The 17,534-nt window shown below is 42.3% G+C and overlaps 1 protein-coding gene across 1 annotated transcript; it reads left to right on the top strand.

The window, feature by feature from the left end:
- Positions 1-7,622: 7,622 nt before the first annotated feature.
- C1ql3 (complement C1q like 3) lies at positions 7,623-17,377 on the top strand. Its single transcript, XM_005354628.3, has 2 exons — positions 7,623-9,105; positions 14,831-17,377. The coding sequence occupies exons 1-2, from the start codon at positions 8,518-8,520 to the stop codon at positions 15,008-15,010; spliced, it is 768 nt and encodes a 255-aa protein (XP_005354685.1). The 5' UTR covers positions 7,623-8,517; the 3' UTR covers positions 15,011-17,377.
- The last annotated feature ends 157 nt before the right edge of the window (positions 17,378-17,534 follow it).

The raw sequence follows: 17,534 nt of genomic DNA, 5'->3' as shown, positions 1-17,534 counted from the left end.
CTTTTGGTAAAATTCCTTTTAATTGGAACCTTCCCCTACCCTTTGTTCCATTCTAGGACTTTAAACCAAGAGGTATATGGACACCATGCTTGGTTATGGGACAATGAACAGGAAGGGCTAGTCAGTGGTCTATGTTGTCATGGCAGACATATGCTCAATTCTAGGGGGGACATGCTCAATTATGGACCTCTGTCCATCTGTAAAAACAAATAAGATTAACTATAAAAATCACATATGTGTGTATATATATATGTATAAATGTTTGCATATTGATCTGTGTGATTAGATAGTATATAATGGGAGCCATAAATAAATACATATCTATTTATGTATTTCTATTATTTATTACATATAAATAATAGAAGCGACTGTGTAACAGACATGTTTAGACAACCCCTAATTTAGGAGATGATTTTAATAGTTTTTCACGGAAGCATCTATTGATGACACAAACTTTTGCCTCTTCCCTTGTGAAGTTGCTGTTTCACAGGAATGGTTCGAACATAGCAATAGCAAGCTAGAGAGATCAAAAATAGGGCTTGGGAGATGCTTCATTGGGTTAAGTGCTTAGTACGCAAGCTTTGGGAACCCTAGTTCAGATCCCCTAAACACACACAAAACTGAAAGGGCATGGTGGCCCACCTGTAATCCCAGCAAAAAGGAAGCAGAAACAAGGAGATCTCTAAATAAGATGGCTAGATAGGCTAGACAAAATAGCAAGCTCTGAGTTAAGTCAGAAACTAATTCAATATATAAAAGAAGACACCATGTCAACTTCTGGCATCCAACACATGCATGTTCATGCATGTGTCCACATACATGCAAACATGTACAGATGCACATATACTGCACAGATACATATGCAAAACCAGACAGAAACACCTAGGACCATTTGTATATCAGGTAAGGCTCATCCTGGAAACCCAAGCTGCAGACATCTTGTTAGAAGTGTCTGAGTGAGAGATCCATTCTCTTCTGTGGCTACTGATCAAGGGAAGTTTATTTCCATTTTGTTCTTGAGTTAAAAGAAAAAAAAAGCAAAGAAAATCACAAAGTTGTGATTTAAGTATGATTCATATGGACTTTTTCCATAATTGAGAGCCTAAAATAGTTATTCACTAATTAATTGAATTATGAACTGTGTAACTACTTCCAATGGTAAATACCCCACTGAAGTTGTAACTGTTTATCTTGAAAGCAGAGCTGCTTACATGGGTCACTTTTGTACCCACTTTCCTCCACATCTTCTTAAAGTTCTAAAATACCTTGAATTATTTACATATTTACTCAGGACTGCGAGGGGCACACCCACACACTGAGACAATGGGGATGTTCTATCGGGAACTCACCAAGGCCAGCTGGCCTGGGTCTGAAAAAGCATGGGATAAAACAGGACTCGCTGAACATAGCGGACAATGAGGACTACTGAGAACTCAAAAACAATGGCAATGGGTTTTTGATCCTACTGCACGTACTAACCTTGTGGGAGCCTAGGCAGTTTGGATGCTCACCTTACTAGACCTGGATGGAGGTGGGGTTCCTTGGACTTCCCACAGGGCAGGGAAGTCCTGATTGCTCTTTGGGCTGACGAGGAGGGGGGACTTAATTGGGGGAGGGGGAGGGAAGGGAGGAGGTGGCGGGGAGGAGGCAGAAATCTTTGATAAATAAATAAATAATAAAAAAAATCTTTAAAATGTATGTTTTAAGACTGAGGTTTAAAAGTAGACCACTCGTATGTAGCTGAGAACTCTCCCTGTATTAGGAAAACCCGTTGTGTCTACTTGGCACATGGGTACTACCAGCATGTCATCTGTTCACAGGTCATGTTGTTTACATAGGAACATGCCTTGTTCATTCATGTAGGTAAGAAACTGAGCGCATCTGCCTTTGTAGTTCACACTTTCTCTGGGTTGACCACTCTTAGGACCAGATTCTAGAATATCAGCTGCTCTTACCATGATGGAGCTCTGTTGAAAGCCTTCTATGACCTCTTTTCCCAAAACGTACAACATCTCTGGATTATTAAACAAAACAATAAGACCACTACAATTTTCATCGCTAGACCAGTCTGTGGATGCTATTTGTTTTTCCTGCTGGACAGTCAGCTAATTTTACTTTCTTGAATCTAACCCTTGTCTTTGGATGACTGTGTTCATGTGACCATGGCTTAAGAGGATGTCTTAGTTGCTTTTGAATAGCTCAATTCAAAATACCTGAGAATAACAAAAGAGGAAGAGTGATTTATTTCGCATCTTGGTTTCAGCCCAGCATAGCAGGGAAGGCATGGCAGAGTGGCTCTGTCTGTGAACACAGAGGGATTGTGTGACAGAAGCTGTTCACTTCCCATTGAGCCAGGGGGCAGAGGACAGGGAAGTGGAGGTGCTATGCTGGCTTTATCCTTTTGCCACCTTTATTACTTCTGGGCTCATAACGCACAGGATGGTGCCACCTATGTTCAGGATTGATCTCTCTGCTCAGCTATTCTTTCTGCTAACACAGATGCACCCAGAGATGTACCTTACCATATTCTCTGTATTTTAAATCTAGCCAAGCCAACAATGAAAATCAGAAATCACAGAAGACTGATTCATACCTCAGTCCTGGTAACTTGCCCTTTATTCTACATCATCAGAGCAATAGGGACCAAGCACAATGTTCATGACAAACACAAGGCATCATACTCATCATGGAGATTGTATCCTTTATTGATGCAGTTATATCTGTTTAAATACATGTGTTACAGCCTAGTCTTCCGTAATGAACTGCTTACCACCTCCAGCCAGCCATTCACTAGCTTGCTCACAACTGGTCTGCCTGACGACCTTCCACCCCATTCTCCTGTGCATTCCAAATTCTCAACCTGATGATATGGTGCTGATTTAGAAGTCCTTCAAAGTGACTGATTTTCTGGCTAATACACACACAGCCCCAGCTCTCACGTTTTCTTATTTGAAGTCATAAACAGTAGTTTCCAAATGACTACCTCAATTATTTTAAAGTATGACCATGGCTGTGTCAACTTCAGGGAGGCCCTTCCTATGGGGAAAAAGTAGATCCTCTTCGATCCTCCATCTGAAATCTGCAATGAATCTAAGTGACCTTGATGTGAAACTCTTTTTCTTTTTTTAAATATTTATTTATTTATTATGGATACAATATTCTGTTTGCATATATGCCTACAGGCTAGAAGAGGGCACCAGACCCCATTACAGATGGTTGTGAGCCACCATGTCGTTGCTGGGAATCGAACTCAGGTCCTTTGGAAGAACACGCAATGCTCTTAATCGCTGTGCAATCTCTCCAGCCCCCTGAAACTCTTTTTCTTACCATGGAGAAATCATCCTAATTTTAATTTGTTTAGCTTTTTCTTAGGTCAGTAGTTCTCAACCTTCCTAGTGCTATGACCTTTTAATACTGCTGTGGTGATCCCTAACCATAAAATTATTTTCATTACTACTTCACAACTTTAATTTTGCCACTGTTATGAATTGTAATATAAATATCTGATATACAGGATATCTGATCTGCGACCCCTGTGAAAGGGTTGTTAGATCGCTAAGGGGTTGTGACCCACACGTTGAGAGCCACTGTCTTAGATGATAGAAGATGGCACGTGACAACCCTCCTGGACAGTTTTCATGTCCTTTCTATATCTAATCCTGCAACACTCATTGTTTATTATATCCCACTTCTCTTAAGCTGCCTTCAAGTTCCACCCCACACCCAGTTCATAGATGTGTGCACTGCTCAACAACCCTGCAATACACAGTATGCAAACCGATACTTGTTAAACTCCCACAAACCGGGTACCATTGTGAATATCTGTATTAATTCTTCAATCTCTGCAACCCTGAAGCATGATTGATAAAAACTCAAAGAGCAATATTGGGGTTCATCTTGAAAATCCAAAAAGCAAAGCAGCCAGCCACTGGTTCTTACCTCAGTCTGAAATGGTGATCCTGCCTCCAGAAATCTCAGAATGAGACTGTGCCTGTAAACTATCTCCTCCCGTTTTATAATCCTCTCTAGAGCTAGGATTAAAGTCATGTACCACCGGGATTAAAAAGTATGTACTGCCTGGTTTCTATGGCAACTAGTGTGGCTACTGGGACTAAAGGTGTGTGTTACCACTGCCTGATCTGTAAGACTGACCAGTGGGGCTGTTTAACTCTCTGATCTTCAGGCAAGCTTTATTTATTAAAATATAAATGAAAAATCATTACACAACTCTGTGATTTAAATATTAGGGAGTTGAAGCTCAGAGCCACTAAGCCCCCTTTACAGCTACAGAAGACATCTAGGGAACAAACTAAGAGCTGCCTACTTCTCAAACCATAAGGATATACTGTTTCCTCACATAGTTCCAAACAGACCCTTTAAACCTAGAAACTTAATATTTTTCAGTCAAAAGAACATATGTTGTGAAACACACCCAAAGTAAACGGCTGATCTAGTCCCAAATTCAAACAATGATTTCTCATGCCTGCTTTTCCAGCTTGGATCTATTAATTTCTTATTTTTCCTTATTATAAGAAGTGCTATTTCTGTTTAAGTGCTGCTGATTTGGAAGTCATTCTTATGACTAAATATTTGTTCGCCTGTAAGAGCCCAGGCCAGGGCTCTGCTGCCAGTAGGTGCTCAGATTAATGGATGGCTGTGTAGGTCTATGTGGGAGTCTTGCACTAGGTTCTGCCCAGCTCCTGGAAAGCAGCACAAAGGATGCGGAAAGATGAACCGATGTTCATCACCCCACTACGGCGATGGGTTTCCGGACTGCACTGTCAGCTGAAGCATCCCAAAAGCATCCCAAAGGCTCAGTTGCACCAGTAAGAATATCACTCGCGTTTTTCCCTCTCTTCGGAAACAGTGAGGGATGTTGTGAAAATGAGACGCCACAGCCATTTTGAAGACTAATATCAAATATCAGAGAAAATTTGCTTTCCTGATGAGCATTGGAGAAAGCTAAATATTTTTAATTGACACGTTTCCTATTATTGCATATATTCTCTGTATGATGAGTAATAAGCTACATCAGATTTTTTTCCCAAACTGTCAGAACGAGAGATGAAGCAGAAGTAGCTCTCCAGAGAAGCTGTTGTGAACTGGAGCAGTAGAAAATGACAGTAAGCAGCCATACGTTCATTTACTACCGAGTCATCCCTGAAAATCATGAAGAAACGAAAGCTGTTTTCTTCCAAAATACATGGTGGGGGTATTTCTAGAAGAGAAGGAGGAGGACAAAGATTTCAACTTACTTCACAAAGAAAAGAAAAGGTCACATGCTCATGTGTGCGCTCAGAAACGTTCCTTTGATAGAGTCTGTCCGCCTTGGGACTTAGGAGACCGTGCCTACATTCTGAGCGGGCAGCACTGGACCTCTCTGGAAACCTCAGCCGAGTTCTAGGATGCCAGAGCACTTGCCTGCAATATCAAATTCTGCATTGTCTTAAAAAAGACGTGTAAAGGAATGGCCCATGTTATCACCCTGCTCAGGCTGGGCTAGATGTACTAATAATTTGTAGAGAACATCCTAGTAAGCTCACCCAAAGGCCCTGACTCTGCACAGGTCTGGGTCTTCCCATCTGCAGGAGAAGATGAAGACTCTTTTCTCAGGGCTGATCTTGACTCTAGTATGTCACATTTTCCTTGGTGAATTCTCTTATAAAATGAGCATCTTTAATGGGAAAGCCCTTTGTGTCTCATCCCAGGCTTTTGATGAGCATTTCTTTATCTCTATCTTTTTTAAAAACTCCTTTTTATTTCAAACATCCTCTCTATCAAACTCCTTTGGTAATTAAAAAACTTTATGAACTGGGGATGTTTTGGAACATGAAAGAAGAGTTTGTTTTATTAGTATATTTCTTTACACAGTGGACATGCATCATAGCTTACCAGCTTCTCATCCCAGAGAAAGAGCTTTGAGAAGAAGCAACCAAAAAGGTGTTAGGGAGATCGGTGTTGCCTGGAATGATTGGTCTCTGTGTTTGCTACTTAAAAAAATATAGAAATTGGGTAGCTCACATGAACGAAAACTTACAGAATATATATGCCAAAGGTATTGATGCACATTTATAAAAACCATTATCCTAAAATGAGAGTTGAAAGGCCATTTCTCATTACCAGTAGCTAGAGCCCTATCGGCAGCCTGGTTGGTAGTGAGAGAGCATAAGGCAGCCCTACCATGGGAAAGAAAGCCCAGTTCTTTAGTGTTGACTCTCCCAGGAAACCCTCAAGGAGCTGCTGACATTCCTCTCCAAGGAATCAATGAATCCGTTTCTATCTGTCTGCTCCCTTGACCTTACTTTGTTTTGAATCAGAGAAGAAGGGAATTAACTGTAGGGAAGGGGAGCGTGAGGAGAGCCTGCAGAATCTTGAAGGAGATGCTGTGCTGGGGATCTACGTGCGAAACCACCACTTGCTGATAGACACCCCGGATTTATTACTTGTTTGTTATATTATTATTTGTGCCTGTTTCTCATTTCAGATTCTCACCCTGTTGTAATAAGTAACTGTCTTCCCAGCCATCATTCCATATTGACAAGCAAATGTCACCCATGTTTGATTGACATCTATTGCTCCTGAATGCAGAAGTATGATTTAGGAATCAATTCTACTTATTTATTTAAAACTATTCTTATGTGTCAAATGTATTTGTTGGTCGTATAACCCTCCTAATACCCACTCTGGGGGGTCTTCTATTGATATTCTAAATTCAGATGGTTTCTTCATCCAGAGCTTTCACTGTTAGGGGTGATAGCTTTTCTTTGTCATAATTTTCTACTTCCCCTCCCCCAATTCACATCTGGGGAATGGCTATTGCACCTACAGAACTCTCTCTGTGTCTTCTGAAACCTGGCACTTTTGCAAATGCCATTTGCTTTATTGTAAGACCTTCATAGGCATATGGAAAGTGATTATTTCTCCTGCATATTGCATCTTTAGGCAAATGCAACTTCAAGTTCAATGATGGTTTGACGGAATATTCTGAAGGGCAGCTGCGATTGGAAGCCGTAAGTTAAAACGCTCATTGTTTGGCACCATTGTGTGGCACGCATAAGAAAAACCAGCCCTCCTCCTTTGGGGCAGTGGACATGTTCATTTAAATCAGGAAATGTCCCTTGGTTTTTAAATACATTCTTTACTGTTCTAGAGGTAACATCTTATTTCATTTAGGAGGCTGTGGAAGCAAATGCTAAGCTTAAAAAAAAAACCGCACATCTACTGTCTGGAAAAATTGGAAAGGGCCCTCCTTATGTTAAAAGTGGCATTTGAAAAACACCTGAAGCACTGATTGTGGGTGAGCCAGGAGAGAAATATTGTCACCAAACCTCCCGCCTTTCAACCTTCACTTCCATCTCCAAACAGGGCTGCTGGCTCTTGGGAAATAGATTTAGGTGTGACCCTTGAGTCCTGAGAGCTGTTGCACAGCTGTCTCACTCCCTTAGTTATGTCCAGCTAGGGCGCTGCCATCACCTGGGTTAAATGAGGGAGTATTCAGTATTTCACTGTTCATCCCTTGAAGAGAGGGAAAAAAAAAAGAGAGAGAGAGAGAGAGGCCGAAAAAAAAAATCCCACATTGTCAGAGTAATGCCAAACTCTGTGTGAGTGGGATGAGCAGAGCAGATGCTGCAGAGAGATGCCAAAGCGGCTCCCCTTCCTCTGTGCCTTGGGTTCCTATAAATTGCTCCGGCGCGCGTTTGTCAGCCTCCTCTTCTCCTGGCAGGTGGTACCCAGGCAGAATTCTGCGTTCAGCCTCTCTCGTTGGGCTCTCGCTGCTGCTGGCTAGCTCCTATCTCCAACCCTAAGCTTCTCTGAGCCGCTGATCCAGCACACCGGCACCGCTTCGCACATCTCGGGGGCGCCCGACCTGAGCTCCCTCAGCCCACTAGGGGCTTTGGGGTTGCACTTCTATTAGAGTTGTGGTGGCTGCAAAAGAGGAAGAAAAAAAGAAAGAAAAGAGGCAAGGGACAAACCCAGCCAGAGAAAGAAAAGAAACAAGGTCCAGGAAAAAAAGGCAACTTCAGACGGAAAGTTGGTGAGAACTGGCGCAGTCTGCAAAAAAGGAAAAGTCGATCACCGGCAACAGCACCATAAAAGTGTGAGACGCCCGGGGCGAGCTCAGGAGGCAGCGGCTGGCTCTGCCCTCCGGGTGGGGTGGCCGTGCGGGCACCCGCCTCAGCCACAGGTGCTAAGGGGCTGGCTGGAGGCGAGAGGGAGCCCTGAGCACCCCTCCCCCAGTCCTCACCCCCCGCTCGGGACTTCAGATCAAGTCACTTGGCGCCCCAGCTCCCTCCCCAGCCGCAGCCTCAGCGGGGGGAGCAAGAGCCGGAGAAGAGCGACCGGCGCGCGCCCGCCCAGGGGAGTTGGGGTTCGAAGGGGGATTGTTTTCGGCTCTGAGGAGGTCCCCGCCCAACCTTCAAAATTTTGTCCAAAAGCAGACAAGAGGATCGGCCCGCGCTGAGCCGGCTCGTGGGCAGCAGGAGGCGCCTAATCGCCGCCGGGGCGCTGGGGGTGGTGATGGTGCTTCTGCTGGTCATCCTCATCCCGGTGCTGGTGAGCTCGGCCGGCACGTCGGCGCACTACGAGATGCTGGGCACCTGCCGCATGGTCTGCGACCCCTACGGGGGCACCAAGGCTCCCAGCACCGCCGCCACTCCGGACCGCGGCCTCATGCAGTCCCTCCCCACCTTCATCCAGGGTCCCAAAGGCGAGGCCGGTAGGCCGGGGAAGGCAGGCCCGCGTGGGCCCCCAGGAGAGCCCGGACCACCGGGCCCTGTGGGCCCCCCGGGCGAGAAGGGCGAACCTGGCCGCCAAGGCCTGCCTGGCCCGCCTGGAGCGCCTGGCCTGAACGCGGCTGGGGCTATCAGCGCGGCCACCTACAGCACGGTGCCCAAGATCGCCTTTTACGCTGGCCTCAAAAGGCAACACGAAGGCTACGAGGTGCTCAAGTTCGACGACGTGGTCACAAACCTCGGAAACCACTATGATCCCACTACGGGCAAGTTCACCTGCTCTATCCCGGGTATCTACTTCTTCACCTACCACGTCCTGATGCGCGGAGGGGACGGCACCAGCATGTGGGCTGATCTCTGCAAAAACAACCAGGTGAGCGCGAGCAGGCAGTGGGGAGGGCTGGGAGCGAGTGCGGGGAAGGTGCGAGCAAGAGGGAGGAGACCCCGGAAATGGGGGTGGGAGGCCGCTGAGGAAGGGCGCGGCAACCCGGCTCCCGGGAGCGAGGGCAAGGGGGACTCTGTGACAAGCTGGAGAGGTGGGGGTCGTACTCGAAGGAGCCCGAGGAGGGTGGTTCTAGGGTGTCAGATCAGTGCTCGGTGCGCGAAATTGTGAGCACGACCCTCGAAGGGTGAGAAACTGGGAACTTGTCTCTGGGACAGCTAAGGGGAGTCCTGGAGCTGGGCAAAATTCCTGGCCGGTGAAATCCTCAGGGGCTTAGAGTGGCTTAGAGTCGTTTACAGCTTTCCCTGAGAATGTTGAAGGCTTTCGGAACCCGAAATGGGCGTGTCTGGGCTTCAGAGCCAGGGGAGATAGACCGAGACCCCAGGGAGAAAGGAAGGACCCTTAGAGTGAGTCTGAGATAGCACTCCGGGGCTCAGACAGCACTTTGCCGAGCGCGCACAAAGGTTTGGTCCTCCGGAGCTCTTAGGCAGTGAAACTCAAGAGTCACTTTACACTCCAGTTAGTTTTCCAAGGAATAACTGTTGGGAAAAGGAAAAGTTGGGTTTACGCGGTAGAAGTACAGCAGCTCACACCCAGACACGAAAACCCCACTCCACTGTTTGGAGTAGGAAAATACACAGGGAGGTGGTTGGGAAGGTGGCGGGGTGCAACCTTTTCACTACCCTGGAGCCCCCGGGATACTCTGGTAGACGCTTTTCTAACCCTAACCTTCTTGATCACAGCCGCCTTGCCTTGGCTGTCAAATAGCATCAGATGAGCCCCAACCCGGAGCTGCTCCTCAGAGCTGGTGGGTGGTGCCACAGAGGCCACTGGTCTGCAGTACCGGCCAAGGATACTCTGCCTTTGCTAGAGTCAAAGGCAAGTCAGTGCAAAACGGAAGCATTCTTGATCTTTTAGCCACAGGAGGAAGATACATTTCCATCTAAAAGTGTAATCGGATTTTCTGCACAGTCCAACTCGCTGACACCAGGGTGAGGCCTTGGCACTTGAGTAAGCCTGCTGTGTGAATGTAGTTCCTGAGCCCTTAAACTTTGCTTCCCGACTGAGAGGAAGAAAGACCCCACCTAGCCCTCAAGGTGCCTCATTTCAGGCAGTAATTTTAACTTAACAAGAACTGGAGTGCTGCAGGTCTTGGGTCCCCCGGAAACCCGGATTTTAGCTAAATCCCAGTCTTCTCCTGAGCACCTTGAGGATCGCTTTGTTTTGTTTGTTTGTTTGTTCATTTTATCCCCTCTCAAGACCCAATTTAGTGCCAGAAAATTTTCAAAAGTAAAAGATGAATGTCCTAAATGTACGATACACTTTTTAAAAGTCCCTTGCTTCCTCTTTCCTGCAAACCCCTTAAAGAACCCCCAAGATACTAGGAACAACAGCAACAAAAGGAAACATGGCCACCAGGAGGCACTGACAGGGTTGTTCCTTACAGCTATTATGCATGAGAATAACACTAAGATAAATAAAAACTGTTCCTGGAACAGTGAGCTCGGGAGTTGCAGGTATGTGGTTACAAAGATCACTATACCAAAATAGAAGTGTTGTATCTGGCTGACTAAAGGGCTTGCGAATGCCAACCCTCCTCACCCTCCAGCAGGTAGCCATAGGGTCCATTTTTTTTTATTTATAAATTGACTCTGTCTGACTTAAAAGTTGGGTCCATAAAACACTACTCTATTGGGGAGATATTTTTAGAGTCACCCACTGAAATGTAGTAGAATCCCTGTTTGGTCAACAAATATAGAAACGGTAATTTTTGAAATATCTGGAGATTGCAAAGGCAGGAAGTCCTAGGAAGAAGCACAGTGGAGTTAGTTGAGACCCTGGTGCTTAGAGGGTAGAGTCTGGCATACATCCATGAAGCAAAGGATAGCGCTCTGTATACGGATTCTCAAGTGAAAACATACACGTTTTGTTCTCTAAACCACTGGGGCGTGAGCTGCTGTCTGTGGCCCCCGAGCATACAGACTCTCTTGGGATCGGGGAAGCAAGGGGGTTGAGCACCTCTAATGCCCTTCATTGGCTGCTTATCCAGTTGCTGCTACTTCCAAAAGTGGGTACCAGGTACTTCAGAAAAGCATATGACTAGTGGCAAACAGCATCCTTCTTAGGTCAGTGTGAGCCGTCTTAGAAAAAGGTTATTGTAATATTAGAACCAAGGAATTTTGTCTTTAGAATAAAACTGCTTTGTAAAGTCTGGGCTGCAGCCAGGGCCAAGTGGGAAATCTTGTAAAATCTCCTTTTTATTAATTTTAAATAAATGTTTTATTCTTGATTTTCAATTATAGTCTGTATGGTTGTTTCTTACAACGACAGTTCCCCCGTCTGAGCTGAACTCATTTGTTTTGATAAAAACAGAAACTTAGAGCTCCATGTCAGAGAGTGTTCTGTGGATTGAGTGGGTTGTGAGAAGCACAGAGAGGCAGCACCACGGGAAGAATGCGGTTTTTCACTGTAGGAGGGGGCAGTGTCTGGATCGTAGCCATATGAAGGCCGTCTTATTTATGCTTCGTGCTGAATGTAGGGTCACAGATGGAAACATCAAAGGTCAATACATTAACCTGATGTGCCACTTAACCTTTTGCTTATGGTTCCACGGGAGTGCAATGAAAATGAAATCACCAGAACATCCGTTGCAATTAATTAAATTAGCAAATGTTACTGTAAATATTTTGTATAATGATAATCCCTCCAGAATAAGACAATGCTAAAACTATACAGTCTATTAGATTCTCACAAGCCTATCACTCCCTATAAAGGATCATAGTTTTCATATTCCCCATGAAACCATTAGCTTACACTTAATGGTATCAATTGTTCAGAGGCCATCACATTGCCTATTAAAGGTAAAAAAAAATGGAGCTTAAATAGCTTTATATAGATACAGGAAGAATTCTTAATGCTTGCATTCTTGTAGTTAAAGACCTGGAAAAAATAGTTTCTGAGTATAGTTACTATCATGTCATTATCGTAAGCCACCATAATAAAAACTAAATTGGCAGAAGATTAGTCATATAAAATAATTAGAGATACGCCTTTCACTCACAAGAATTTATTAGTTATGGTAACAATGGACATGAACTACATCGGAAAGAGTGAATACTGTGTGGTTTTATACTCATTTGTCAGAAAGAGTGATGATATGCCATGCCAAATTTGTTCTCTCTTGAGAAGCAGAGAAACACATACTAAAGATAAAGCAGAAATGATACAGTTAACATACTAAGAAAAAGATATTAAAGAGAATTTAGGAAGAAGTAGATATACCGGGCTGAGAAAAGGATGCATTATACTCCCTGATAAAATGCTGAAATAGGTGCACATTTCGGAATCCGAAAATAGCCTTCAGGGTGAACACATTACCTCCCTCAATAGTTTGATGGCTTCAAGGAAGAATTGCTGAAGTCAGTGGGATACATATCAGAGCTTGAAATTCCAAGTCCCATTATACTCTGAGAGTGTGACGGGTGGGCAGGCTTCCTGACATCATGGACACTGGCAGATGGTGGGTATTTAATTGAAAAAGTCCTTTAGAGCTGCATAGGTTAAATTCTTAGGGAATTGCTCTTTATTATTAAGCCACAATACTGGCCTTTTCCAACAAAGGAAATAAAATGTGCTAAGGATAACCTTCTTGTCTGTGGAATCACACTAATGCATTAGTAGGATTCTGTGGTTTTACTTACTGAATTAAAAATGGTAACGCTACTTGGTTTTGTGGCTAGAACAAAAACTGTATTGTATGTTTTTAAAAGATTACGGCCTCTAAATTAAAGAATTCAATGAGTCCTGGTTCCTAAAGGTTTCATGTAGAAAACAATGATAATGGATAACAGTCATAGAACATATACTAAATATTCAAAATGCTGAACAAACCATATTCTCATTAATAATAGCTGAGAAGTATAATAGTTTGATGATTAATTAACATATTGCTAATACAGATAATTTATAGTTTGTATTTTAATTTTTCACAGTCATTAAAAGTCCCCATGTTCTAAAAGTCAAGCCATAATGATGATATTCTCATTGTGTAGTTTTTCTTCACTGGGATTTAATAACTAGATAAAATAAGTGAACTAAAGCCTTCAGCTTCTACAAACTGAAGATTAATTCCTAGGAAATATTATGAACTCCAAATACATTATTATGTAATGGTTAAAATGGATCACCTCACTAGTGGTGCATACATTTGAATCAAGGCTTTTTAGTATAATCACACAACATATTGGTTTCATTATATTAATGCCAGTTAGCATAGTGATAAGTAATTCTAAATCCTTTAAGCCCTTCTCTCCTTTTGCTATATGATACTCAGAAAGAAAAAAAAAATTAGAGTACTGCTCAAATTACTTTCCAAGTTCAGTGGTGTCCAAGAGCCTTCTCCTCTTATGGCATTTCAGCACTGGTTTGAGAACATATTGTCCCATGAAAATTTAATTTGAAAATCCATCAGTTAGATTTTGAAAGACATGCATGGAAATTCTTGACTTATGTCTCATTTCTCTCATTTTGCCAAGTGATAAAACCTCGCATATTATACCCCAAGTCATACATTATTACATAGTGCAGGTTTACAAAAACCACTAAATCACTTGCTATGTTATTCAGGGAAATACCATTATAGCAGAACCGAAACAAGCCACAGAGTAGAAGATGTGTTACTGAAATAAATCACACACAAGCCTGCCTTTTGAAAGATTTTTTTCCCCATGGTGGAATCAAAATATGTCTAAAGGAAGCCGAAGAAGAGAGTGTGACAGAATGTCTGTTTGACACGATAGCATGGGCAATTTGACTGTTTGCTAATGTTGATCAACTCTCTAATGAGACTAAAGGCAGAACATAAGCAGATTATAGTCAGCTCCCAGCCTCAGAGCCAGACGCATTTACAGTCACACAGTTAGGAAAAGCTAGGCAACAATACATACAGAAATCCTAGAGAACTGAGCAACCGTGGGTCACAAATTTAATTCTTTCTAAAACTTTTGGATCTCATGAGATTATATTGTTGATTTAAAGAAATATGTAATTAAATGTCAAAAAACATAAAAAATAAAAGGAAGTTTGGAAATGTGGGATATATGAACAAAGACGTTTACATGAGCTAAGCTGCTCTTAAGAGCATGGTTAAAGGGGGCTTTGCTTGTATCAGATTTCCAAAGTTCTAAACAAAAAATCTCCCCTGCCCCATCTATATAGCAACAGAGTGGTATTTCCCTAGGTCTTTTGCCACTTGAGATATCAGTTTTCTAATAATTGTGACGAGCCATTGAAGTACACAGCTGTTTGGAATGTTGTTACTTGGCTTAAATTAAAATGTAAAACAATACTGCCATTTCCATTTCAAAAAATGACTGAAAGTGGAGATTCAAGGAATTAGAAAAAACAGTAATCGAAGAGAAAATTGGATTGGTATGCTTTATTTACAAGGATAGAAAAGGTTGCTGCAATGTCCTTTATTAAAGCAACAGAGTTGATGCATAACATAGTTGCTACAGAAATTCTTTCTAAAGCTGTGGGACCAAAGGCAGCATCACTATTCTACATTGTATGCTATGGTAGCAAGTCTGCTGTTATGCAAAAGGGGCAACTTGAGGATTCTCTTTTACAAACTCTAATTATTGTCTGTTTCACATAGGTGCGTGCTAGTGCAATTGCCCAAGATGCTGATCAGAATTACGACTATGCCAGTAACAGTGTGGTCCTTCACCTGGAACCAGGAGATGAAGTCTATATCAAATTAGATGGTGGGAAAGCCCATGGAGGAAACAACAACAAATACAGCACATTTTCTGGATTTATTATTTATGCTGACTGATAATGCAGAAACTGAGCTTGCTGTTCTGAGTTTGGACGCTGGATTCGTATGGCTAACGTCAGTGAATCAAGGATCCCGGGGGATGCCGATTGCAGGGCATCTCGGTTGTGTAAATGTGGGGAGATCAAATGCTACCTGACTCACATCTGCATCACTCACACACATTATGTAAAAAAGTATTTAAGGCAAGATAAGCAGATGTGTGATCCACTACCGCCAAAGCAAATATTCCTTATTGTTAGTGTCCGTGTGAATGAAGTCCTATATAGACCACAAATTTTTATAGAAAAATCTAAGACACTGAATTATTTCTTCGATATCTCTAATACTTTGGTGTACTGTGATCTTGCTGCTTTTATCCATGTGTCAGCTTTGGTTCTTGTGAGTTTACCTGCTTATTAAGATACCTGGAGTCTATCTGTAGTGTGGGGAGGAGTCATTTTACCCTGCAGGAGAAGGTCTCATTGAAGTAATGCTGCTCGTCCCCAAAGATATTGTTTGCCTTGTACTCTCGTTAACTTTAGAGTTAGACCTGGGAATGATTCAACTTCAAGCCTTAACCTGGAATTTTCTGGATTTGTGGGAATTCCCAAGCCTGTGATCATTTTCACAGTTTTTCTTTTCATGTGAATTTTCTTTTTTCTCTCTTCTGGTGATAGTCTTAAGAAAATAGAGATTGAAATTGTATCATAGGATTACCCTCTCAGTGTGAAAATGTGTAGTTATGTATGGTACTTAGAAAATTCCACGTGTCCATTTCGTCGATAGAATACATTTAGACTCACTTGAACAGTCACAGAAATTTATTCTTTGGTATGAAGTCAGATAGAGGCTTTTGCCTTCTCTGGAACAAAGGATTGTTCGTAACCTAAGGCATAAAAGTTTGATTTGAGCTGCTGCATGCGTCATCAAGGAGACAGTGAGTAAGGCCTCAAACAGTTAGTGAAAAATCTGTGGCCTGAGGGTATTTCAAAATTAACAGCTTCACATAGAACCAACATGACAGCAAAGTGTATATATTTTATATAAATATCTGTCACACACTTATTTATATACATATATGTTAGATGAAATATTATATATACATTGCTTCAGTCACTAGGTACAGTGGCTGTACAGCTCAAAAAGCTAATTTAAAAAGTATATATGTATACACACAGAACCATGCACAAATTATTTGACTTATTTTAGATCGAACTATATTTTAGATGATACAAATATATAGAGTAGCAAAATAATAAAAGTGAGTTCTCTTTAAGAATTATCCAGAAAATGAAATCTCAGTAGATTCAAATGCCCCCTCCCCATGACACATGTGTGAGTTAGTTGATCCCATGATTACTGGATTCCATGTGCAATTGATATTTTAATGGCCTTCTCTGGCAGGCCATTAATAAGGGACTTCAGGAAGCAAGCAGAGCTCCTTCACGATGTTTATGGAACACACACATGTGAGCGGTCAGTTCTTTTCTTTCTGGAGGATTGAAGCTGACGGTGTAGAGCAAACCCATTCTCTCTAGTTAAAACACACTGCCAAGCACTAGCTCTTATCTAAGGAAAAGATCAAAATGCATGAGAATACTTCCTCCTAGCACACAACTTCCCCTGGTAACATGGAAAATCTGTTTCCCTTTTCATTGCCTTTAAACACTCTTTGACAAGTAGATTTCAAAACCAGAGATTTGAAAGTCTGCTTGCTTTCCTGGTGAAGGACATTTGCATTTTTCCCTTTGAAGGAACTGGGCTGCTCCCCTGACTCATTTCACTTCAGCACTTTCTGTTCTAATCCACAGAGCGCTTGGTCAACTATGATCAACCGAAATCGCTTTAGTTTAGCAAATCTCAACTTTCCAAGAGTTATGCATGGTGTTCCCATCTAAAGGCAGTGTTTGCTGTGTTTAAATGCCTTGGTCTGAGTAACTGTCATGATTTATATGATTAAAACAAACCACTTAGATCACTCATCGAGAATAGTGACTAATTTGATTTGGCCCTTCTAATATGTATGGTAACTCACAAATGACTTGCCACAGTTTTAATTTCTATTTAACAGCATATATTTATCAAAGATGGATTGGCGGCAAGGGATTAGATTTGTCTTAGGCATCAGATCACATAGCGAGGATTCAAGGGATAACTTACACACAACAGTGTACATCAATTAAGCATTTTAACTAACATTTTGAAAGGCTTCCTTTGCAAAGAACTTCATAGCTGGAGCTCTTCTAAAGAGGAGTATTTACAAACAGACTGTCATTTCCAATAGACCTGACCTTTTCTTAGATAAATAAGCATTCTTTTCTCTGTTTAGGCCTGAGGAAAAAGAAATAAAAAGTAAATGAAATAAAGGGACTATATCTAAGGCAAGCATTTCTCTTTTTCTTTGCATTATACCTTATGAATTGATTAAATCGTGGCCTTTGTTATTATTACTGTAATGATCCATTAAACTATATTATGTAATATATTTTTATTTTTATGATTTCATTTTTATAACGCATTGTGGTTATGTATCCTCAGACAG

Source organism: Microtus ochrogaster, chromosome 16 (assembly GCF_000317375.1).
Source record: "Microtus ochrogaster isolate Prairie Vole_2 chromosome 16, MicOch1.0, whole genome shotgun sequence".
Lineage (NCBI taxonomy): Eukaryota > Metazoa > Chordata > Mammalia > Rodentia > Cricetidae > Microtus > Microtus ochrogaster.
This window is presented reverse-complemented; position numbering and strand designations above follow the sequence as displayed.

What these genes read in the sequence shown, in the direction of transcription:
- C1ql3 (XM_005354628.3), top strand. Translation starts at nt 8,518, where the DNA reads ATGGTGCTTCTGCTGGTCATCCTCATCCCGGTGCTGGTGAGCTCGGCC. An exon ending in ATCTCTGCAAAAACAACCAG is followed by an intron (nt 9,106 to 14,830) that starts GTGAGCGCGAGC and finishes TGTTTCACATAG; the next exon opens with GTGCGTGCTAGTGCAATTGC.